The sequence below is a fragment of the Castanea sativa genome, chromosome 1 (genome assembly GCF_040712315.1).
Source record: "Castanea sativa cultivar Marrone di Chiusa Pesio chromosome 1, ASM4071231v1".
NCBI classification, from domain to species: Eukaryota; Viridiplantae; Streptophyta; class Magnoliopsida; order Fagales; family Fagaceae; genus Castanea; species Castanea sativa.
Genome location: NC_134013.1, coordinates 71,928,203 through 71,953,709, shown reverse-complemented (window position 1 = coordinate 71,953,709; position 25,507 = coordinate 71,928,203). Strand labels below are relative to the sequence as shown.

The 25,507-nt window shown below is 34.9% G+C and overlaps 3 protein-coding genes across 7 annotated transcripts; 1 reads left to right on the top strand and 2 right to left on the bottom strand.

The window, feature by feature from the left end:
* Positions 1 to 323: 323 nt before the first annotated feature.
* LOC142620927 (protein IQ-DOMAIN 31-like) lies at positions 324 to 8,094 on the bottom strand. Of its 3 annotated transcripts, none has more exons than XM_075794259.1 (7): positions 7,760 to 8,094; positions 6,536 to 6,655; positions 5,578 to 5,868; positions 4,558 to 4,749; positions 2,628 to 2,708; positions 1,120 to 2,143; positions 324 to 640 (listed from the first exon to the last, which is right to left on the bottom strand). In XM_075794259.1, the coding sequence occupies exons 2-7, from the start codon at positions 6,608 to 6,610 to the stop codon at positions 609 to 611; spliced, it is 1,695 nt and encodes a 564-aa protein (XP_075650374.1). In that variant the 5' UTR covers positions 6,611 to 6,655; positions 7,760 to 8,094; the 3' UTR covers positions 324 to 608. The 3 variants fall into 3 exon arrangements, with proteins under 3 accessions (XP_075650374.1, XP_075650356.1, XP_075650365.1); XM_075794241.1 differs by having other exon boundaries at positions 1,114 to 2,143; positions 7,760 to 8,069; XM_075794250.1 differs by having other exon boundaries at positions 1,114 to 2,143; positions 7,948 to 8,065.
* A 2,800-nt stretch (positions 8,095 to 10,894) lies between these two features.
* LOC142617519 (translation factor GUF1 homolog, mitochondrial) lies at positions 10,895 to 20,640 on the top strand. 2 transcript variants are annotated; one of them, XR_012840985.1, is made up of 13 exons: positions 10,895 to 11,322; positions 12,721 to 13,471; positions 14,950 to 15,106; positions 15,238 to 15,292; positions 15,648 to 15,715; positions 15,796 to 15,900; positions 15,989 to 16,060; positions 17,986 to 18,099; positions 18,524 to 18,664; positions 18,759 to 18,818; positions 19,257 to 19,454; positions 20,067 to 20,322; positions 20,520 to 20,640. XR_012840985.1 is itself a non-coding variant. In XM_075790409.1 (12 exons), exons 1-11 carry the CDS (start codon positions 10,981 to 10,983, stop codon positions 19,420 to 19,422), a joined length of 2,031 nt encoding a protein of 676 aa, XP_075646524.1. In that variant the 5' UTR covers positions 10,895 to 10,980; the 3' UTR covers positions 19,423 to 19,454; positions 20,067 to 20,464. The 2 variants fall into 2 exon arrangements, 1 of the variants encoding a protein (XP_075646524.1); XM_075790409.1 differs by lacking the exon at positions 20,520 to 20,640 and having other exon boundaries at positions 20,067 to 20,464.
* LOC142617529 (putative WRKY transcription factor 72) lies at positions 20,622 to 24,952 on the bottom strand. 2 transcript variants are annotated; one of them, XM_075790424.1, is made up of 5 exons: positions 24,814 to 24,952; positions 24,285 to 24,371; positions 22,420 to 22,947; positions 21,901 to 22,014; positions 20,623 to 21,769 (listed from the first exon to the last, which is right to left on the bottom strand). In XM_075790424.1, the coding sequence occupies exons 1-5, from the start codon at positions 24,910 to 24,912 to the stop codon at positions 20,861 to 20,863; spliced, it is 1,737 nt and encodes a 578-aa protein (XP_075646539.1). In that variant the 5' UTR covers positions 24,913 to 24,952; the 3' UTR covers positions 20,623 to 20,860. The 2 variants fall into 2 exon arrangements, with proteins under 2 accessions (XP_075646548.1, XP_075646539.1); XM_075790433.1 differs by lacking the exon at positions 24,285 to 24,371 and having other exon boundaries at positions 20,622 to 21,769; positions 24,814 to 24,927.
* Between the last annotated feature and the right edge of the window lie 555 nt (positions 24,953 to 25,507).

The following is a 25,507-nucleotide window of genomic DNA, read 5'->3' as shown; positions in this document are numbered from 1 at the left end:
GAGTCCAAGGTCAATTTGGGGGATATGGAAACCTCAAAGAGTTATAAGGAATAATTGAAACTTCAAGAGGTGTTTTTGCAATTGACCCAAACTCCAAGGGGTGTTTTTGCTTTTCAGCCTTTAAGCTATGTAAAGATGAATTTTTTGGATAATAAATTCTACAGGCGATGAAAAAGAAAGAATTTTACAAGGCATGCAGTAAAAATGGAGTTGGGGGTAAAACATTTAGACTAAGGATATTTCATGGCATCCATTCCTTGATATCCAATGCAGTATATCAAGAGAAACCACGCTTTGTCAATCAAATAACCAACAAAAGATAATAAAGTAACCAAGCTAAATATTAAATTTCATAGATTCTGGGTTAAGCATAGTTAAGATTTCTTACATCTGAGAATTCTATGGTGGAGCAGAGAAATATAAAGTATAAAGCATACATTGATGCTAAATTTCAACCAACAATTCTGCTGAAGTGCAAGTCCATGACTATACATTGAATTAAACACACAAAACACAAAGAAATAAGGTTAAGACTCCAGGTACACCACACCCCTCTTTTTCCACATACCTTTCTAATATCTCAATTCTCAAAGCAGATAGCACCAAACTCACCTTCTCCACCCTGGCCGGGCCACCTTATCTGAAATTTAAATCCACCAAACGGTTAAAATCATTCGGAACAAAATTCCAGAAACAGCATCAACAGTACACAACTGAAGATTTTTTGGAAACTAATATATATAAACTACGAATTGAGTGACCCAGAAATAGAACGAATGGGACTTTTATGCCAACATGCAAGAATAAGAAAGTACACATAAGAATGGAAATCATTATTTTATGCATTTGATAGAAAGCTATTGTGTTGGCTTACATCTTCCATGACCAACTTAAGAAACATTTGGAAGTTCAAGAGAAAAGATAAAACAATTTCTCACAGCCCTTGAAACAATCTTAGAAACAAGATGATGAGATATAAGCAACATGCTTAATATCAGATGGATACAACAGGTGTAGAAAAAAAATGTATTTAAAAAAACCAAGTGCATTACAACCAGCTAATAACAAAAGTAAAAATAAAATAAAAACTGCATATCCGTTCAAGGTTCTTACCCTCACCATCTTTTAAGGATGATAGTGATCTGTCACTTTTGCCCCCTCCTTTGCCATTTGCTGGAGCTAGCCTTTGCACCCGTGGTGACATTGAGCTCAATTTACCATTAGTGGAAGCTGGCAAAGAATGCCGCCTGATGAAACCATTTTCCATTTCATCTTGACCAAACCTCAGGGATCCTTGTGCTCTAAGTTTTGCCTTGGCAGATTCAGTTGCTTGCATATACTTTGGCAGGGTTGGAGTATTCTGTGAAACATTCTCTGGGTATTCCTGCTTTGCTGGGAAAGATCTTCTCCGGCTTTTCTGGTTCTCCTTGCTAGTGTGATCCTCCTTTGTATTTATCTCCTCATTCACCACTGGAATGTTATCAATTTTTTCAACAGTTTCCAAAGGAAGTCGCTCACCAGCAGGGTGATCATCATGGATCATATCAACTGTCGCCTCCAATGCCAATGGTTTTGGAGGTAATTCTACTTCAGACAGTTTAGAGTCTTTGGAAACTACTACAATTGGGTCATTTACTTTTTCAGAGGAATTATTGCTACCCTTCTGAGCATCAGATACCGTGGAGCTTGACACCTTTCGCATATTTATTTTTGGCTTCTCAGTCATAGCTTCCGACCGATCAGGAGCCACTGAGTTGGATACAGCAACTTTCCTCAAATTTCCTTTCACCCTCTCAAGTTCATCTGGAGTCTGTTCCTGCACTGGTTCTGCTTGCTGGGTCATAGCTTTCCTGAGGTAGCGTCTAGGCTTTTCACACTCAGATGTGGGCTGCAGTGAATTATTTTCAACATTTACAGTTGGAACCTTGCGCACACCTCGTTTTGCCCTGCTTGATTGAGTTTCCCTTGTTTGAATGCTGTCTTGCTGTCTATGAGATTTAGCATCGGGAACACATTTTGGCTGTGAAAGTGGTCCCCAAAATTGAGATGATGACCAGCGCTCTAGCCAATCCCAAGCTGAATTTGGTTCAACTGGGTCATAGTGGAGGCTCAAGGGCATAGCAGTTGGCAATGAAGCAAGAAGCTATACAATGAGCAACATTGAACGTTATCAACTTCTATATATTACATGCTGTAAAAAAAAAATAAAAGACTGGATAATAATATCCTAATATCTTACTTGCTTTGTCACTTTGCTTCAATTTCATATAGTTTTCTTTTCTTATATGAATCATTAAAATGTAGATTATAGAGGCCACTCAAGTTCTGCAGCTTGAGCCTTATCTGGTAAGTAAACCACAGTGTTTCAAGGGTTACTCTATATTGAGAAATTTAATGATAACAATGCTATGGCTATTAATTTCCCCAATTAGTGCACCCATACAATAGTCTATACTACCTTTTGCATACATAATTGTAGTGAAAAGGCTGACTAGACAGTGGATTAATCTTATACAGAAGATGATTCTAAAATTCAGAACATATTTTTTTCTCAATTACAAATGACATGCTAATCATACAAACCATGAAGGTTCTGATGTATCTAAAAAAACCAGATGCTTATGTACCTTACAAATAAAAGCATTTGTAGACAGCTTTTCTGGCCTAGTGGTTGTATGTAATCCAACTGGCTCAACCTGTGTAACATCCTGGTAAAGGGAGAGAGATATTACAAAGACAGAATAAGATGCACAAGATATCACCACATTTAGAGCTGCCTAGAAAATGTAATAAGCTCAACAAGAAATGAGCTTATCCAAGTAAATCAATACATCAACAGTGAAAAGGAAGAAAGAAGAAAAAGTAAAAGGAACTGAAAAGCATTATGACATCACATTCTTGAGATAAATGCTGACAGTCAAGGAATAGAAAGTCTATAAGGAAGCATGTATTAAATTTGGATGATGAATAGATGAGTGACACACATGACATTCATTCAAATCTGAAAATTCAAAGTAGCATCAATCAAGGACTTTTTGGGGCAGGTATATAAATCAGGACAACAAGACAAAAAGCAAGCAAGGTCATTTCACTCATCTGCAATTAGATCAAACCAGCTAGAAATCATTGAGGTTCAATTTTGAAAGCACTGTTAAGGGAAATGAGAATAGCAAATGGTTGATGCTGTGATATAAGATACAATAGCAAACCCGATTAATATTGTTTAAAAGATTTGAGCAGAGCTGGTTTACATTCCTGCAATTACTTAATAAATGGGAATACCTCAAAGATGAACAGGATATGGATCTAGGGCAAAAGGATGCTTGGTGGATTGGGGATTATATCCTAAAAGATCTCTACCCTGAGCTCTATGTGTGTTCAGTTGCCAAGGATGCTTGCATTTCTGAAGTTTTGTGGCTTCCAGAAGGAGGTTCTACTAGAGTGTGGAATTTAAGGTTTTTTAGAGCCTTTGAAGATTGGGAGCTTGCTGCTTCTTTTTCTCTTCTTCACTTTATCCAACCTCATATCCCTCGGGGGGATAGGAGGGATTTTCTTTGTTGGCGGCTCAAAGGCAATGGTATGTTCGACACTCGCTCTTATTACCAAGCAATCCGGGGTTCCTCGGATTTTTTGTTTCCTTGGAAGGGTGTTTGGAAACCAAAGGTTCCTAAGCGAGTAGCTTTCTTCTTGTGGACAGCCGCTCATGGTCGGATTCTCACTTTGGATAATCTCATGATTAGGGGTCGGCGTCCTTTGGCAAATCGGTGTTGTATGTGTTGTTGTGATGGGGAGTCGGTTGACCATCTTCTTCTTCATTGTACTGTTTCTCATACATTATGGTCTTTTATGCTTCAGGCTTTTGGTATCCACTGGGTTATGCCTAGATCAGTGTCGGGGTTGTTATCTTGTTGGCATCAGTGGTTAGGAAAGCACAACTCGAATATTTGGAATTTGATTCCAGGGTGTTTATTGTGGATTATTTGGTTGGAACGAAATCGTCGCTCCTTTGAGAACATGGAGAAGACATTGGATGAGTTAAAGGTGTTATGTCAGAGAAGCCTCTTCGAGTGGTCTCGTTGTTGGGGTTTTACGGATTCTCCGTCTCTTTCAGAGTTTATGTTTTCCCTTAGAGTTTCCTTCCCTTAGTTTTCTTTCTTTGTATCTTTCTGTTCATCATCATGAACATCATGTACTACTTTTCCTATTAATATTACTTCTTTGATTACCTATCAAAAAAAAATGGATCTAGGGCAAAAGGGTAATCCATAAATATACCAGAGGCCCCAAGAAATGTAATTTTAGAATTTCTTCTATATGATGAACATAACTCACAAGGTTTTACATAGGGCTAAACGGCAAAAAATGATTCATATACCCTTACTTGGGATTAAGGCCCAATTAAGTTTAATTGAGTTGTATAAACACAGCGCATAAAGAACTCCCAATATTGGGTATAATAGAAAAATTACGAGATTCTTTTTTGCACATCATATAGATATTCAGAAAGACCAGTTACAGATTAAATAAAACCAATTTAGGTGTTACTTGAAAACTTACCACTCTGCATCCTTTCTGCACTTCAAGCCCACAAACAGAAAGTCTGACTTTTCGACCACGAATGTGTGCCTGTAACTTAACAATTCCCTGCATGCAGCGCAAAGTAGCAGCGGCCTGTCTCCTAACCAAGTGTCCGCGAATAAGTGCTTGCAGCCTTATGATGCCCTTGAGAGCACGAAATGCCCGGCGAGCCTTCACAGATATTATACTAAAATTAGACCCATATTACATTGAGATAACCTTGTACATTTAACTTTTTGAAAGAAAAACGTATTAATCTGTGTTTCGCAAATAGCCAATGAGAACTTAATTTTTGTTCAAAAACTATTTAAGTACAAAATTTCCTAATAGCAAATCACATAAATAATTAATTAAAAAAAAAACCCATTAAATATAGTGTTTCGGAATCCATACACATACTTTTTCTTTACATTAAGAGGAAAATTTGTAAGCCCACCTGAATACATGTCAGTAACTGAAATAAGACCCTCATACAATAGAAATACAGACACCTCCACAATATCTATACTTCCCCACCCCCCAAGCCAAAACCCTAAAAGATTTACTAGAAAATTAAAAATCAATGTGCAAACACATAAAGTGCTTTTTTCCCTTAAACAATGAACCATAAAAATTTTACATGTTATGTATTTCTATCTCAATTTTCATTTTATGATTATCATTAATAATGCTAATTGCTTAAACAATCATTCGTAGTATGTACTGGTACTCCATAGCATCAATTTTTAGATGGTTTTACCAAGATATTATTCTCATAATGGCTTCATGAGTTCTTTAAAACCACAAATGCTTTCAATTATAAGACAGTACTATAAGAGACTGTAGTCAAAACCCCAACATATTGTCATAAGGGTATGCATGTATCTAGAAGATGTGGCATACAATGCATTAGAGAACCAGAGAGACATGCTAGAAAGGATCACAGAATTAGCTTCCAATTTCTGGTTCATGTAATTAACCATTATGACATGTCTATTTATTTCATGCAAGAAAAGTTACCAAATAGCCTTTAAAAGCTGCCTGTGCCTTTGTAGCAGCTTGTTCTTGCCTAGTAATCTCAGCACTGTCAGCTGAATCCAAACCCATGGTTCCTTCTGTATGTGCACCTTGCTTTACAGGCATTGAGACAACTGCATCATGTGGTAGGTTGGCAGTTACTCCAATTTCTGAGTTTTCTTCAATTCTGTTCAAGGTATGAAGTGCCACATCTGAAACTACAGAAGGATTCGCTGACAAATCACCAGACACAGCCTTACAGGCAATGGTTGCCTCTTTATTGGTTGTAGATTTCTTCACATGAGATGAGATTCACAAATCAGTGCAGGCCCAAGTCAAACATTGCTCAGAGTATATCAAAAACCAAATTGAAAGCATGAGCATAATTACCACTATATATAAGCAGTAAGCAAGTAACAAGCAACAGACAAAATGGTAAAGCTATATCTTCTAATCATCAATTGACAAAAGATATGTGAAAACATATTATGTACTGAAATTTCAAGCATAACATGAATTAGATATATGATACATAATATCTAGACATAACGCTAAACTCACAATCACATAAACTTGTACCCTTTGATCCAACAATCAGGAACAGGCTAAGTTGCAAAACATAGATAATCAGCCAATTGAACCTCCAGATGGGCTATAAGCCACATTATATAATTATGCCTTTTACATAACTTATTGGAGCATAAATCATTAGAGGCATGAGATATTTAGATAGTATGGTATTCTGACATGACAAGATGATATCAATATCTCAAGAAAAGGGAATAGTACAAGTACAAACAATATGTAATAATCTGTCATTCAAATAATTATGATGCTCCACATGCTCCCTTTTTACCAGTAAACCAACATGATAAATCAAATCATGTACACATGCATGGATTCAGAGAGAGAGAGTCAGATCACAACTGTGAACAGCAATGGAAAACTGAAAGCTAAGAACCTTTAGAAAGCTAGATTTGGATGGTTTCTTCCCAAAAAGTATGGTCTTTATCCACTTTCCTGGAGACTTTCCCATTGCAAGATGGCTTATACCAAATAAATTGAACCTATTTTCCTAACCCTGCATGGTTTAACAAGTTAAAGCTCAAAATACATATATATATATATATATATATATATATATATATAAGCTGAAAAGTAACATGAGATAAGTTTTACAATGAACCAAAAAAAGAAATTAAAGAACACCAAAGATTAAAAAGATTGAGTCATGATCCCCAATTTCAATCTGAACCAATTTTTTTGAGCCCACATAACCTCACTCTAAGTCCTTATAAATAACATAGAATCAAAATATCATTCAAACAGAAATAAACAGCAATTTCTTTGTTGCACGCTAAAAGCACTTAGGCCATCCAAACTAAAAAAATTCTCTCTGTACTACCATGCAAAAATTACCAAGATTTCTATACACAGCTACTGAAACCCTGCCCATCCCCCCCCCCCCCTCCCACTCTCCAAATACCCCAAAAGAATTCATGCACTTGGTTGTTGTCCATGTCATATCATCATGAATTAAAAGATAAATTAAGCAGTGATCATGCAGCTATCATATACTCTTGACCACAAGACAAACTCACATAAATTCCTCTAGCTCACAATCAGAGCGCCCAGCATAGAAATTCAAATTTCAAAACAAAGATGCAACCACAATTTTAATTGTATTTCCATTAAAAAAAGTAAACATTCCAGTAAACTAAACACTTAAAAGCAAATTATAATAAAGCATAAATGCAAAAAAACTTGGTTCCTTCATTCATTCTCAATGCACCCGAATTCACCATTTTGCACAAAACCCAATATTCTAAATCAGACACAGCCTCATAGACACCACAGACCCGCTACAATAAGCAAAAGGAAACACAGTGCCCACAAACCAATACAGAAACAACACGAAAATCCACAACTGCCCAAAGACCAAGCTCTCATATGAAACTTATGTAAATAGAATAAACACACAGAAACACTGAAACAATAGAAGATCTGCACAAAGTAAAACATACCCACATACATGAACACTCAGTTAAACAAAAATATATAATACACCAAACAAAATAACAACAACTAAAAAATAAAAAAATAAAAACCCAACATTTAGAGTAGAGAGAGAAAGAGAGAGAAATGAAAGTGGGTTTGAGAAAAGTGGCTCAGATCTGAGACATACCTGAGAAACAGAGAATGGTGATAGCTAGGCGTATGAAATAGTTCAAGAGATGTTTATGCCGAGAAATCAAAGTTTGTATGTACTACAAATTTGAGTTTGACCTTCTTCTTCTTTTTTGTTGACACAGCATAAAGATTTGAACTTTTAAACAAACAAAAACAAAGAAACAAAATTTCAGGAAGACTTACTTGATAGGAGTAGTATAATGGATTGGAGCCCTTCAACTTCAACCCCTCTCTCTCTCTCTCAGTCTCACTCACTCACTCTCTCTTAAAGTGGTTTTGTTTCTTTCTTTTTTTGGGTGGGAAATAAAGCAATGAGGACTCAAATATTTTAACATTGCACAAAGGAATAAAAATTATCAAAATAATAATAACAATTTTAAATACTTTTTTTTTTTTTGAAAAGAAAAAAAAAATTGAAGAGAAATTGCTGAAAGGAAATGGTTATTGGAGGTCAGGTGACAGGTCAATTGCGTTCAGATTTCAGAGTGACCATAGGTCATAGCCCCACGATTTTATTTTGCTGCTTTTGTTTACACCTAAATTCTTACTTTTCTCTCAGAAATTGTACATAAAAATAAATGACTTTCTTTGAAGAAAGTTACTTCATAGTTCACACATTTATTATATCCATTAATGTTTTAAAGGTGAGAGAGAAGAAAAAAGAGAGTGGAATAAATTACAAATCCTGTATGTTCTCAAATTGTTACTACTTGTCCCATTTCTATTTAGGTTCGAAGTCCTAACAAATTCAATTGGTGGGCCTTTTTTTATTATTAAATCTATACTTACATTAAGCCGCTCTGGTATATAATTCAGGAAAAGTAAACATCAGTTTTTTTAGCTGACAGTGGAAAAGTATACTAAAAAAACTTCAATTAATATTGGCCTATATTTGAAACCAATTTTTTATTTTTCTTTGAGCAAAGAGTCAAAATTCACTAAAAAAAAAAAAAACAGGGAGTCGTAATTGAGTGAAAGATAGGGTTATCTTCATGCAAAAAGATTTATCTAAATAGATGAGCTGGGTTTATTGCAACAGACAAGTGGGACGCCATCATTTTATGCTGTCCCGACAACTGAATTTATTATACAACAAGGACTTCATATTGGAATTTTGGATTTGCCGACTAAAATAACATCAACATCCAACTCATTTTTCAGAAAATTTAAACTTCTTCCTCGTGAATTAAGAGTGACATTTTTTTATTTGTTTCTTTGTTTATTAAATAAAGGGTTAAGATCACAGGACCTTCCTAAAGAAAAAGGCAACTTTAGATTTTTGGCTATCGGCTACCGACACATTACAAATTGATTAGAATGATTACAAATTGATTAAGATTGGAACTTGACCGGTGAAAAGATAATAAAGGAAGATGCACTAACACATACTCACAGTCTAATTGCCAAAGAAGCATAATTATCTATTTGTATTATTAATTGAAGTGAAAGCTCAGTAAATTATCCAAATATGATTATATTTATATTTTAATTTTTGTATTAAACTGTCATTCTAATTATATTTTACATACTCTAATTTTGTGCAAGAGTCACTCCAATTTATAACTATTTCTAAAACACATTTTTAATTCACTGAAACTTATTTTTAATTATTTTTAATCAAATCAACTTCAAGTTTGTTTATAACTGCTTCTAGTCGACTTGCAACTCATCCAAATTTTCTTACCAAAATTATTATCGAACCAAGTATATGCTCCAATGAAACTTTTACAATTTTCTAAAAATTGTTTTTTTTTCTTTTAAATATATTTTCATAATTGCTAATTTCTTATAACTCATTATATGATAAAAGCAAATATTAGCCATTGCAAATATTCTAAATTCATTGCATCTCAATCAGCAGTATTAAACTTATAAATGAATATTTTCTATATTCCTAGTATTTTCTAGTTACACATTGTTGTATTAATTAAGTGTTGTATGTGCCACCGTGTTGTGTCCAGGGCTACAGCAAAGACCAACATCAAAATCAAGGAGATGAGAGACCAACATGGAAATCAAAGTGATGATGATAGGGTGAGATTGTACTTTGTCACGCTGAGGCTTATGGTGAGTAAAGATTAATTTTAATATACCAGTCAGACCAAATATGTCCCATGGTGACTGTTGTGTAGAAATGACACTAGTGAAGTGATTTTTGCTCATTAGTCATTACTCCATGCTCTCTCTCTCTCTCTCTCTCTCTCTCTCTGTGTAGGAGAGGAGGAGGAGGATGGCAACTCTTACACACCCAAAACAGCACAAAGGGAGATTGACACTAACAAGTAACAAGTCTAACATACTCACTGGTGGGGATTAAGAGAACTCAAACCCAAAACCTAAGTCTTGTTGGCCCAAGGCATGGTTACTAAAGATATGAGATTTACAAAAGCAATAATAGTTGAGACTTTTGCTTTGTTTATAAACTTCTTTTGCCCATGACTTAGCAAATTGGATTACTTATTATAATTGAGATAAGCCTATAATTATCTATTCTCTTCCTAATTGGTTCTTTTGCTAAGAAGGTGGAGATAGATTTGAATCCTTCCCCTCTTTTTGGATATAATTATCCTTAATTATAATTTTTTTTTATATATAAAATCAACCCATTGCCCATATGCATGTCTCTTGCTTTTGCAATCCCCCCTCCCCCCAAATAAAGGTCTATGTTTTTAGTGGATTGAACATTTATTTTGCCCATTGGGTAGAGATGAATGCACAACTAGATTTGGTAATTCTTGATTTTGTAATGTTACTCTTACTTACTTTCAATTAACATATTAAAAAAAATATTCAGTTAAAAAAACATATTAAAAAAAGTATATGAGATTAACCCATACTATTAGTTTTGTAGGTTTTCTTTCCTCTTCCAACCCCCTTCCAAGAAAGTTTAATTTGAATTCCAATAAGATTTTTGTAATTCAATTACCATTTTTTAATATTTCCAACAAAAAAATTTACAGTTCAAATCTTCTTGACTATTGAATTATATATATAAATATATAAACTCCAAAATAATGAAATTTACAACCCGTTACAAAAAGGAAAAAGTTAGCTTAACCCAAACTTTTCTTTGGGCCAAGTGAAAACTATCTACCAGCCCAAATTGTAGCCTAACAAATTTGCAGCCCATCATAAACGACGCCGTTCCAGTGCAACGCTATGAATTAAGCTTCGTCTTCAGCAGTCTCTGCGTCTCTCGCTCTTCCAAACCCCCAAATGGGTTATCTGTGCAGAGCTTCAAAGACCCTAAAATCACTCAAATACTTCTCTCTCACACACCCATTTCCCTCTACATTCAAAGCCAACCCACTATACACAAGACTTAACAACAACAACGTCGACCATTTTGGTTTGAGCAATGGCTTTTGCTCTCATTCTCGCCAAAACAGCAAAGAAAATTGCTTAGATTTGAGCCAGTACCCTACAGAAAGGATCAGGAATTTTTCCATTATTGCTCATGTTGATCATGGCAAGTCTACGCTTGCTGACAGGCTTTTGGAGCTCACTGGGACCATTAAGAGAGGCCATGGTCAGCCTCAGTACCTTGACAAGTTGCAGGTATAGCAGCACTTTTAAAAGAATTGTTTTTCTTGTTGTTTAGGAAAAACATGAATTGTGTATTCAATGGAATTTGTATTGCTTTCAAGTGGGCTTGTTTCAAAGTGATGAGTGAAGTTTATGTTTGCTGAGTTGTCTAGGAAGAGACATGAATTGGGTATTATATGGAATTTAGATTGCTTTTGAGTGTATGATGCTTTTCATGGGTTTGTTTCTGAGTGAAGAGTGAAGTATATGCTTGCTAAATTGTTTAGGGAGAGACATGAATTGGGTATTCTATGGAATTTGTATTGCTTTTGATGAGTTTGTTTCTGAGTGAAGTTATAGACTCTTCTTAGTTGGTTAGAATTATAAAAAAGAAAAGAAAAAAAAAAAAAAACAAGAGTTTGCTTAGTTGTTTAGGAAGAAACATGAATTGGGTATTCTATGGAAATTTGTATTGCTTTTGAGTTTGTGGTGGTTTTGATGAGTTTTTTTCCTAGTGAAGTTCATGTCTTCTTAGTTGATTAGAATGATAAAAGAGAAAAGAAAAGAGTTTGCTAAGTTGTTAAGGAAGAAAAATGGATTCGGTATTTTTGTTGCTTTTGAGTTTTTGGTGCTTTTAATGAGTTTGTTTCCCAGTGAAGTTGGAGTCTTCATAGTTGGTTAGAACGAGAAAAAGAAAAGAAAAGAAAAGAGTTGGCTTAGTTGTTTAGGAAGAAACACAAATTGGTTATCCTATGGAATTTGTAGTGCTTTCAAGTTTATGGTGCTTTTTGATGGGGTTTTTTCTGAGTGAATAGTGAAGTTTATGTTGGCTTAGTTATTTAGGAAGAGATATGAATTGGGTATTCTATGGAGTTAGCATTGCTTTCAAGTTTATGATGTATTTGATAGGTTTGCCATTCAATGTAGTTCAAGTTTGCTTAGTTGTTTAGGAAGAAACATGAATTGGATGCTCTATGGAATTTGCATTGCTTTCAAGTTTGTGGTGCACTGGTGCTTTTGATGGGTTTGTTTCTGAGTGAAGTTTATGTTTGCTTGCTTATAGAATAGAAATGGAAAGAGGAAGTTTATTATAGGTTTTCTTTGCGTAATGAGGGTGGTTTGAGTCTCTTGTTCATTTTTTAGCTAGTGAGGATAATGAAAATTTCTTACCCAGACAAAAGAATTTAATGCTGGCATGGTATAATATTACAACATAAGAAAATGGGGAAATCCTGAGTTTCTTAAGTTGCTTGTGCCAAATTTCTATCTAACAAAAATATCAGGTGTCTTGGGGAGTGTGTAAGCTTGAGAAAATGATGGCAAAAAGACTTTTGTTATTCCACATTTGGTTATTGTATTGCATTAAATGATGTTTTACACTTTTACTTGATTTTTATTCTATATGCCACTTATTTGATGAAATTGTAATAGGTAGAAAGAGAGAGGGGAATTACAGTAAAGGCTCAGACAGCAACCATGTTCCACAAGCACAATTTTCATGGTACTGACATAAGTGATGTACAAGATCAGCCAAGTTTTCTACTAAACCTGATTGACACACCTGGTCATGTGGATTTCAGTTATGAAGTATCACGATCCCTAGCAGCTTGCCAGGGTGCTCTTTTGGTTGTTGACGCTGCCCAAGGTGTTCAAGCACAAACTGTTGCGAACTTTTATCTTGCTTTTGAATCTAACCTGACAATAATACCTGTCATAAATAAGATTGACCAGCCAACTGCTGATCCTGATCGTGTCAAAGCTCAACTAAAATCAATGTTCGATCTTGACCCTAGTGATGCTCTTTTAACATCAGCCAAAACAGGGCAGGGTCTGGAGCAAGTCCTTCCTGCAGTGATAGAGCGCATTCCTCCTCCTCCTGGGAAGAGTGGTTCACCTTTGCGTATGCTTCTATTGGATTCATATTATGATGAATACAAAGGAGTAATATGCCATGTTGCAGTTGTTGATGGTGTGCTACGTAAGGGGGATAAGATTTCATCTGCAGCGACTGGCCAAGCTTATGATGTTTTAGATGTTGGGATTATGCATCCTGAACTCACCCCTACTGGAGTCCTACATTCTGGACAAGTGGGATATGTTGTGAGTGGCATGCGTTCAACCAAAGAGGCTCGTGTTGGAGACACACTTTCTCATAACCGAAGTACTGTAGAGCCCCTTCCAGGTACGTACATATATTTCTGTAGTTATTTTCTCCCACTTTAGGTTTTTTATTATTTTTATTATTGTGTATATGCGTGTTAAGGGGGGGGGGATTGGGGGGTTTGACACTGCAACCTAAATAAAATAGAAATTTCTGCAACCTCCTGTTTCATGGATTTATTGTTGCTATTTGCAACTAGGCTGGCAAATTAAGAATTAAGTTGAGTTTAGCATCAGATTCCCAGCCAAGTGGTGGTATTTTGGTAATTCACTTCAACAGGAGAAGATGATGAAAGTGCTATATACTCACAATTTTTTTAAAAAAATTCAGGGGTTGCACCCTCTTTTTAATTAATTACTGTACTTATCAAACATTTTGTTGGAAATTCACTTACACCTTCTAGTGTGATCATTATTTGACCTTTTCTAGATATTATTGTAAAAAAATCTCATGTTAAAGCAAAGGTAAAAGAGTCAAATATTGTGCTATTTGAGAATAAACTTAGATGCATCCTAAAATAATTGGGATAAAAAAAGAAACTGTTAATTAACATGTGGATCATGTGTGGCTAACAACTATATATGATATATGAATTTATTTCAGGGGTTTTTGAGCTTCATAAGCTACATAAACAGGCAATCTAAGCTGAGGATTATATCTTTATCTATATGATGCCACGTGCTGGTTTCTTATTTGCTTATAATAGGTAGCATGACAAAGGAAGCTATAGACAAAAGTTGAGAAAAATAATGACTGACAACGAAAAGGTTATATAATTTTAGCTGGATGACTACATAATGTTTCAGCATGTCAACTATGAGAGATTGTTGGCCTTGCAAGTGACAAATCTCTTATATATTGCATTATAAATGCATTCCTGCAACTACAAAACTAGCTGCTGTTAAAACGGTATTGCTATATAATAAAAACTTTAAATCTTAGATAAACTTGCAAATATATTAGCAGTTTACAAGCATAACCATCGATACTGAAGGTGATTATAGCTCCATTTGGATCTAGGTTGCGTTTGCTGCATTTGCGTTTTTGCCTTCTTTTTTTTTCCAACTCAGCGCCTCTTGCAATGTTCATGGGACATGAATAGTTCTAAACAATAGTGAACAGTAACTGGATTTAAAAAAAAAAAAATTGTTTTCAGTTTTCAATTTTCAACAAAATAAGCAGTATCCAAATGCACACTATGTCTTGGGATTATATATTTGTTGGTTATACCCTTGCACTCTTTTCTTATCAACATTCACTCATACCTCTTGACATTTAGGGAATTGAATCTGTGAACTTGATTGGCAAATTGATAAGCTTGATAGGGATTATGAATAATTTGGTAGATATTTATTTCTTTATTACTATTTTTATTATTATTATTATTATTTTCACTATGAATTTGTAGTGGGTAGTTGTAAAGTAAACAGATATTTTGGCTGTAATTTGCATTTAGATTTCCCAGGTTCTGATGCCTTTTGTAAATTGCCAAAATGTAGGATTCAAGCCTGCAAAACATATGGTCTTCTCTGGAGTTTATCCAGCTGATGGATCTGATTTTGAAGCACTTAATCATGCAATAGAGAGACTGACATGCAATGATGCTAGTGTCTCTGTTACTAAAGAGAGTAGCACCGCACTAGGTCTGGGTTTTAGGTGTGGCATCAACTAGTGAATGACTTGTTTCAGATCCTACTTAAATGAGGAACTTTGCTTCTTCTAACTTTTAATTTGAGCCTCTTCATATATAGTAATTCTTTTATGTGCTGCTTGTGTTCTACCCACAGGTGTGGTTTCTTAGGCTTACTTCACATGGATGTTTTCCATCAGCGTCTTGAACAGGTGATCTTTCTTTTGTATCTTGTTATTTGAAGCCAAAAAGTTATGTTGGGATGTTTAAAAGAGTTATTCTCTTTGCAGATAATGATTGCTATGGGGCATAATATCAAAAAGTGGCATTTAGAGTTGATATGGCAATAAATAAGGAAATTATATGATACCAGGAATCTCTTTTTAATTGAACACATCCATCTTGTGTCTGTGATATATCTTAAGTATGATTTAGGGGCAACAGGGCTCACATTATTTAATTTGGTTTGGTTATAAATCATAATTTTGAGATATAATCTGCTTAATGTTACCCACATTCTTTTGGCCTCTAAATATTGAGAACTCATGTCTGTTTATGCAATAACAGGAGTATGGAGCTCATGTTATTTCTACTGTTCCAACTGTTCCCTATATTTTTGAGTACTCTGATGGAAGGTATATATTCTAATCTTGTGTCAATGAGATAGCGTTTCCCATATGCTTTACCAAAAAGTTTATGTTTGTCCCATTTCTAGCAAAGTTCAAGTACAGAATCCTGCTGCATTGCCCTCAAATCCCAAGCAACGTGTTACAGCTTGTTGGGAACCTACAGTATTAGCTACAATTATCATTCCTAGTGAGTAAGCTCTCATATTCCCTTGTCATAGTTATTTTTTGGCATCAGGTGAACCATATGTTTATCTGTTCTTTATTTGTCACCCATTGAAGGTATGTGGGACCTGTTATTACCCTATGCTCTGAGCGGAGAGGACAGCAGTTGGAATACTCATTCATTGATAGGTAAAGTTCGAGCCAGAACTAGTCTTAAATTATGTTCTAATTGTCCTCCTTTGTTCAGTATATGTATGGGTTATCACTTATCAGAATGTGTAATTACAATATATTCTTATGCACCTAATATTCCGTGGTCTTACCTTAAATATTTTATTGAGCTATGTTCCCTCATTTTCTTCTTATCCTGGAATTTTAGTGAATTGGGTTTTATATATAGACAGGAAATTGTATGCTTTTTGCACATATGTTTATATTAAGCAATAATGTTGTTTTTTAATGGTTAAAATACATTTTAGTTTGTCTAGCTTTTATGTTGCTATCAAATTGATCTGTCAAATATCAATTTAAGTAATTAACAGCCTGAACTTTGAGTTTGCCATGAATTGGCCCTTCTATCAAGCTCCATCTGCTTAGTGCATAATTCCATTTTGTTTTTGCTAATTTTTAATTTTTAATGAATTATGAAACAAATATATGGCTAACCTTTGCATGACCATGTGAACTCGTGGAACAATGTCATTCCAGAGGGTAAGGAAGGATTTTGTGCAAGGAAAAAAAAAACCTACAATCACAATCCAATTCCACTCCACCACTAAATGCCACCCATGTGCAGCTAGAAGACCACATTCCATGGCATCATTGCAGCAAAAAGTATAATCCAAACAGCCACAACCCTTATTCACACCTTCACTAAATTGCATCCATAATAATAATAAAAACTACATCCAAAGCAACTACAGTAGCAGAAAACATTTAAAGAAAAAAAGAAAGAAAGAAAAGAAAAACCCAAAGGCCATAACCCAAACCCACACCACTGGCTGACACATCTGGAAACCCACAACCTATAGTACCATGATAGAAGGAAATAAAATATTCAAAAAAAAAAAACCCCAAAAACTATGGGTTGAATCCACATCACCACCAAATGCCATGTGCAGCCACCATGGCTAGAAAAATTACAGCCTCAACCCCAAATACCCAAACCTTTATCCACTGATCACCAGCACAAAAACCCCATAACCTTTACAAAAACTTATAAGAATTCCAAAGTGAGTTTCAAAACCCCGTTCATCTGCTGGTCACCTTACTCCATGGACTATATTCATCAAAGAATGACACCCATTTTTCCAGATCAATGCCAGTGATACTCGGACCCCCACAGTCATCGCTAACTCACCCATGGCCAAACACCAAACCTGCACCCCTTAAACATCACCAACAGCACATCCTTACTACCAATTGGAAAAGTTTTTTTCCCAAACCATCAAATCCCGCCATGAACAAGGCTGATCAACATAAATTTATTGGAGAATGTTGAAGGAAAGAATAAGGATTGGGTCCAGGTTGATGATTTATAGTTATGTGAGCTTGACGTTGATGGCATTGGTTATGTGGTCCAACGGTGGTGGCTTGGTGTGTGACCGTGTCAATGGGGCGTGGGTGATTTTGGTAATGATGGGGGTGGGAGGCAAGGTGCTGAAGGACCTATAGAGGAATTCTTCTTTTCAGCCCCACAATCTTTGGTATGAATTTGTTTTACTGGATAATAACCCAAATACGATGTACTTATAAAAATACAAATAAAAATAAAAACAAATATGATGTCAATTTAAAAGGGAGCACATTTGGCCCTCTATAAAATTATTATAATAAATTTATAATAGTTTAAAGACATGCAAAAAATGGCATTGTTTCATGCACTTAATGGTCCAACGTTGACAGGTTTTGATGGAATGGAGAACAGGACAGGAAAACCAAATTTTAGGTTGTTAATTGCTGAAATTGAAACTTGAGGGCCAAATTCACAGTAATATGTAGAGGGACTAAATGTACTTTAGCCATTTTTAAATGATTATTTCTTAGCTTGTTCTAAGTAACCTTAGATGAACTCATTCATGTTTGAAATGTTGATATGGCTTCAATACATGCAGTCAGCGGGTATTTATGAAGTATCGCTTACCTTTGAGAGAGATTGTTGTTGACTTCTACAATGAACTGAAAAGTATAACATCGGGATATGCATCATTTGATTATGAGGATGCTGAGTAAGTTTTGATTCTCTCTCTCTCTCTCTTCACCTGTATGTGCACCCACACAGCCTCACCTTAGATATTAAACAATGGCACCACCAATAGGGGTAATATGCTAATGCTCTCCCATAAAAAGTGCGGAGCAGTGATTTTGGAATATGTTATAATTTTCATAATAACTAGTATGGGCTGTACTGTTTGGCACAGCAATCACTATCTGATGCCATTAATAGTGAGCTTATGTTTCTTAGTGAACCAAATCACAAAGCATAAGTGTCTGTACATATTTTATTAAATAAAATTTCATTATAGCCCATGAGGAGTCGATGTCACAAGTAGCTAGGTCTTCTAGATGGCCATTTCTCTAAGCTTTTTCGGTAAATTTAGGGTCCAATATAATTCCCCATTGTCTGATGCACTTTATGGATGTCATTGACAGATATCAACAATCTGATCTGGTGAAGCTTGATGTCCTCTTGAATGGACAGCCAGTTGATGCAATGGCAACTATTGTTCATAACTTGAAGGCACAACGTGTTGGTCGTGAACTGGTGGAGAAACTGAAGCAATTCATAGACAGGTCTGTCTGTTAGTAGTTAAGCATTATTATTTTGTATTTTCTTTTCTTTTTTTGTTTATTCAACAGTAGCCACATATCTTCTGATTTTGAGCAGGCAAATGTTTGAGATAACAATACAAGCTGCAATTGGATCAAAGGTCATTGCAAGGGAGACGTAAGTTCTGTAAATATTTTTGAGGGTTAGAAAGTCAGTTTTTGGTAATTTATTTATGGTAAAAATTGATGTGAAATTATAAAATTTCATACATAATTACTGACCCAGGGTAATACTCTAATTCCACTTATCAAAAAAAAAAACTCTAATTCCTTAGTAAGTTCTTATTTTGTGACAAATTTTGGAAATGTGTGTGTTGCAAAGATGTATACTGGATTTCATTTGTCATTGAAAAAAAAACTCCAATTCCTTACTACGTTTTTATGGTATTCATTTGTGGCAAATTTTGTCAATGTGTGCATTACAAAGATGTATTCTGGATTTCATTTGTCATTGAAATTTTGTGAAGCTTTTCATTGCAAAGTTGCATTCCTTAAATTAGCGTAACTGCTTGTTCAACTTTCAGTTTTCACCTAAATTTATCTAATTTGGTTTTAGGATTTCGGCTATGAGAAAAAATGTTCTTGCAAAGTGTTATGGTGGGGATGTTAGTAGAAAGAGGAAGTTGTTGGAGAAGCAAAAGGAAGGAAAGAAGCGAATGAAGAGAGTTGGCTCTGTTGATATACCTCAGGAGGCATTTCATGAACTACTGAAGGTTTCATGATATGTCCTCAAGAATTAGCCAGATTTGGACTGGTAATGTCAGTTCAGCCCTTATTGTTTCTGTCATTTAAACTCATTTCGGGTTAATTATATTATCAATGCAGCTAAGGCATTGTGCATATCCAGGTTAAGATTGTAATATGCAATGGGGGTGGGAGTTTGACTTGTACTTAAGTTGAAGTGGACATAAAAAGTTGCAGTTCTAATAAGTTGTTGGCTTGAAGTGGGTTTCCAAACCAATTCCCACCCACACAAACCACAAACCCCCCCCCCCCCCCCCCCTTTTCCAAAGAAGAGAAAAGTCTTACTTTCTGAAACAACAGTTTGCTCAATCTGTTTAAAAGGCACCCATATGAATACTCATGTCATTACAAACTGTGACAATATATTATTTCAAATAAAATTCCCATCTAAAGTAACCTCAGATAATGGTTAATAATTAGACTGGTTAATGAAAGTGAAATATCAACAAAAAAATAGTAGCATAAGGTTTCATAAAAAGAAAAAAAGAAAAAAAAAAAAGGGGGGAGTAGCCTAAGGGGCAGAATATCATTAATTCATTATTGAAAACAGGTTGCAAGTCCATTATTAACAATCATTCTTCAATATCACTTAGTGGCAAAGCCCTTATGTGCTTGTTGTTAGGTTTTTGGATGTGAGAGTGATCTTGCAAAGTTCTATAATGGAGAGGCTGTTGGAAAAGGTAAAATGAGGAAGGAGCAAATGAAGTGCACTGTTACTATATGCAGCCTTCTTATGAGATGAGATGTCAAAGATATGCAGAGAAGAAAAAACTACACGTGCAACCATCAATGATATTTTCTCCTTACAATAGCACAATTGTTTTGTAACATCTAAATTTAGAGATGCGAGTAAAATTACCATGTTTTGGGGTTATTTGGTGAGTATTAAAACTTATTGATTTCCCTTTTGTTTCTTTGTTTCTAGGGGATGGGGATGGGGATGGGGATGTATCTTTGTAATTGACGTTATGTGTTATTAGATTACTTAATAAGCTTGCAGTCACTGTTTTTTAAAGCTTAATTGATAGCTAAGCATAGATGGATGATATAAAAGAAATAAATTCTTTTGTTTCAGGTCATTGCAGAAATAATAAAAGCTAAGGTTTTCTTTTTCATATCTCATTTGTGCGGGCTTTATCTCTTGACTTGTTGCTCTACACTGTGGTATGGATGGCTCAAAACCTGATCTGTTCAGACTTACATTTACTTGATATTGAAAAAAAAAAGTAAAAACAAAAGAAAACATATGCTCAAAGGATGACTTTTACTGTCACGATCTTGGGGCAATGTTGGCTTGTCCCATATTACCAGGTTCACGTATAGAAAATATGCAAAATAACGCCTGTTTGCAAGGCATCGAAGAGAAAAAGGATGCTTCAACCATTGTAACATCCAAGGTGATATGTGAGAGACCATTCAATTGATTTGATCCCCAATGGCAGAGGTAGATGTAGGAGTACTCTTCGAGATGGATAATGGCAACAGAGGCTGCAGAAGCATCAAGCCTGATGTCTGGGAAGGGGATGAAGCCAATCTGTTAAAGAAGCTTGATGCACATGCTTTTCCGTTTTGGTTCAATGAATCAGTAGAAACAGCCTGAATTGGCTCACCCCACTTCATGTTTTGGCCTAATCTTTCCCCTCCACCTTGGTTACTACTTGGGGTTGGTCGACCTCCTACCATTGATGAAATTGTGGCAGCAATCACGGATCGGAAACTTGCGTCCGATGCAATTGCCTTGGCTAGGCTATCTGTTAAAGTCTCTTGAGAAGAAGCCTGGTGGTACTTCTCCAAATAAGATTGGTAGGAAAGCTGCTGCTCTTGGGATTGTTTCCCCATATTTAAGGACCCCCCAGTGTGGGTTTTGTTGTAGGGTACTGAGTTAAAACTAGGGTATCCATTGCCCCAAGCTGTTGGTAGAATGTTGGATTGTGAGGGTGAGAAGCTTAGACTTGTTGAAGGAAATCTTGGGTTTGAAGCAAAGCTTGAAGATAATCTATTAAAAGGAGTGGATGAAGAGGGTGGAGAGGTAGTGAGGTCTAGAGTGACTGTTGGGAAAAGGGGTGAGGAAGAGTTTGGCAAGTAAAATTGTTTTTCTCTTGAATTATCCAGGGGATTAAAATGTAATCCATTAGGTACAGGAGCAGCTGCTATGGAAGCTGTAGAGCCAAGGCCTGGTTTAGACATTGAAGAGCTAGACAAAAGCATCGAAGCAGCAGCAGAAGTGGTGGAAGCCATGGCAGTGGCAGTAACTGGAAGTGGGTGGTTGTGATTTCCTTCATAGGTGGTGATCAAGATGGAAGTATCCTCAGCACATCTTTGCACCTGTAATCATGTAAAGAAGTGTTAAACCCTTTCAAGAATCATAGAAAACATTTGGACTACCATTCCTATGCAATAAGGCCTCAATATCAACTTATAAACAAAAGGAGCTTTTGTAAACAAGATAGCAATACCTGTTTTCTTACTGGACAATCTGGTGCAACTGTACAACGATAGTAAGCTCGTGGGCATGGGTTTCCTTTGGCAATTTTCTGCCCATATTTCCTCCATTGGCATCCATCATTCAACTGTTGGAAAGACATGTATTATTGTATTACATGCTATTACAACTAATTTATCAAAGTAATCAAAAGAAAGCACCCTATGATTTATTAACCAATACTTCAGTTTTAGTCCCAAAATTTTAAGGTTTGCAATGAATTATTAATAGACTAATCAAGGTCGGTCAAATATATTCTTTTCTATCATTCTGTTATATTTGATATCATATTCTCAATTACCTCCTTAAATAATATGTTTTTTTACTACTTCTACTAATGTTATTTTAGGTATTCTTTTACATTTTTTCGTTTTATCAATTTGAATTAACACGATCTTCCTCACTTATACATTAAATTATTAATCGCTCAAGGTTTAGTAAGTCCTAAATGAAAAAGTAAAAGAAAAAAAGAACTACATGGATTAGTACTAACCGTTGGAGTGTCACATCTAGCTCTCACAGAAACCCTAGCTCTTTTCACATGTGTTTGCTGTGAAACTTCATCATCTCCATTTCTCATTGTCTTTAGAGTCTTACTTGGTGGCCATGTCTCTCCAGCTTCTGCTTGCTTAGTTTCTTCCAAACTTGTCTCCGGGCTTGGATTAGAAACAATCTCTGTAGATAGTTGAAACTTATTAGAGTCCCATCCAAGTGAAAGGCTAGCCTTCCATTCCTCATCTTTGGTACTAATTTTGATAGGGTTGCTAGCTTTCTCTTCTTTCTTAGACTCAGTTGGACTTCTTCCAAGGCAAAGAGACACTAGTTCAGGTTCTTCAGTTTCATCATGTGAGGGAGTTGATGACTCAGTAAAGTTGTTGGGAGTTTCTTGTTTAAAGATGTCAAAGAAACGCAGCTGAAGAGACTGGTAATCCTTCTCAATTTGCTGTAACATCATTTTTAATCTTTCATTTTCTTCTTTCAACTCACCCATTTCGGCTTTGGCAGATTTAAGTTCATTCTCCTAGATGATGGAAACAATTAGTCATGAAAGTTCTTAGAATTTAGAATTCACCCACCTTTTGTTCACTTACAGAATTTTTTTTAAAAAAAAGAAAGGGTTATAAACAAAATTGTAAACAAAATAATTTTCCTTTATATATCATTATTATTTTTTAAATTCAACTAAACTATAAACATTTTATATTGTTGATTAATTCACTATTTTAGCAAATTACTATTTATTAAAAAAGTAACATAAATTCACATAAATTGCACGTAGAACTAATTTAGATACCAAAATAATTTTCATTTGAGTTGCATGTAGTATTCTGTCACTTAAAAGGAGCATACATAATGACTTTCTTAACCGATAAATATAATTAAATGAATATGCTATCATTTTCATTTGACAAGGCAACTAGAGTCTAGCTAGGTAAGTCTTATGTGTATAATTTATTTTATTTTTCTTTCCATTTATCTATAACAATGATTCTTTGATGGGATGTACTGAAACCATTTAAAAATTCAGAGTTTCAACTAAAAAATTTTAAAATCTAAGGCTTAATTTAAAATCTAAGGTTTCAACCAAAACAATAGATTATGTAATAAAAAAGAAACTAATAGACAATTTAAACTTGGAAATAAAGGGATATAAAAAAAAAGCACGTTCATGTAACAAAAGCCGAAAATGAGCCCTAACCATCAACATACATATATGATATATGGTTTCATTCAGTATTTTTTTAAGAGCAAATCTTCATGGATTTAAAAGTAGTAAATTCAATTGGATAACAAATACATATATGATATATGTTCTTCTAGTGTTTTTGTTCAATAATTTTTTTGAGATCATGTATTAGAAATTCATGGCTTTAAAAGTAGTAATTACTTGGATCCCGGCATAAAGATGAAGTACAGTAATGCAGAAATTCAGTATCATGTTTTGTAAATTAAGAGGAAAAAGGTGCATATTCATTGAACTAGTCGCAAACCCTATTCAATCGTTCATTGAACAACTAAGCATATAATTATGACTTTTCAGCCATATATAGCTCGCTTGCATGGATTTTGACTAATTAGATCTGTTCATTTCCATATCATGTCCATTGACTATTACTTTCCCTCATAAGCTTTACAAGGGAGGTGCAATTTTTCTTAATAAAATATCTCTCCCACACACATCAGTACACGCATAGAGTTTCATATGTTTAACAAAAGAGGTGTAAAATTCTTCAGAGTGAGAGAGAGAGAAGGCATCAAATGACAGTGGAAGATTAACCATTAACTACAAAACTAGTTTCAACGAACATGCATGTTTCATATACTAGTACTAAAAACTTATACCGTATATATATGTACCTTTTTAACATTTCCCGAGGCCATGTATTGTGGTGAAGATCGGTTCAAGCTACCCATCTCCAGCAATATTTCTCTTCTACTTTTACCCTAAAATTACAATAAGAAGATTTCATAAATAATTCTTGCTATTTTTATGATCTCCCAAAATTTGTAATAAAATAAAGCATATTATAAACTTCATAAACCAAAAAAAAAAAACCAAGGTTCTTTAAATTCATTGAAGTTAAAGAAAGTAGAAAATTTTAGGACAAAAAACTCATAATTCAATCAAATATGCATGAAAAGAACCATTGTTATATGAAGTCAAGACACCCTTCAAATATATATATATATATATATATATAGAGAGAGAGAGAGAGAGAGAGAGAGAGAGAGAGAGGAAACTCATTATCTGTGAGAATTCAGATTTTCAAACAATACCAATACTTTCTATGATATTGATCCCAAGAAAAACCTCAAGAATTTAAAAGTAAGAAGAAAACCCGAATCCAGAATTCACAAGAAGAAATGAATGAAGGGTTTACCATACCTGTCTAGCCTCTTGATTCTCATGCTTGCAGGTTGATTCAAAGCTCTTTTCTTCTTTAGCTTCACCACAAGAGCTAGGCATTTTTGACATGCGCTCCATTGCTTGTGATGTAGATCTCTTTGGCTTTTCAAACTTTATATACACCCTATCTTTAAAGTACTTTACTGGCCCTTACAAAAAATAAAATTAAATAAATAAATAATCGATCCGACTGTTCTCACACTTGTTATTAAATTATACAAATCTCAGTGCTTATCTATGCCCTATACGCAGTCACACCTAAAATGTCAACACCTTAACCACGCTCCCAGTCTCCTACTATTTTTTTATTATTATTAAAACAATAAACTATTTACTAATAATTAAGTTTCAACGTTTCACAGGTAAGACACAAATGAGCTTTAAGGAGTTGAGAGAGGTGGATTTTCGGGAACCGATTTAATATATAGTAATATATATATATATATATATATATTATTAAATTTAGTATGATATATTGTTTAATAAATCTGTGTATATTGTAGTAGTACTATGGTTGAAGCTTGGGCATAGACGATGTCACAAGGCTAACAGTCAAAGTCTTAATGCGTAACCTAGTAGCCTTTGTGGCAGGTAGCCTCATGTGTCATTATCTATGGCGTAACCTTTGCTTAATTATTGAAGTAATTATATATTTGATCTACCTTATTAATCG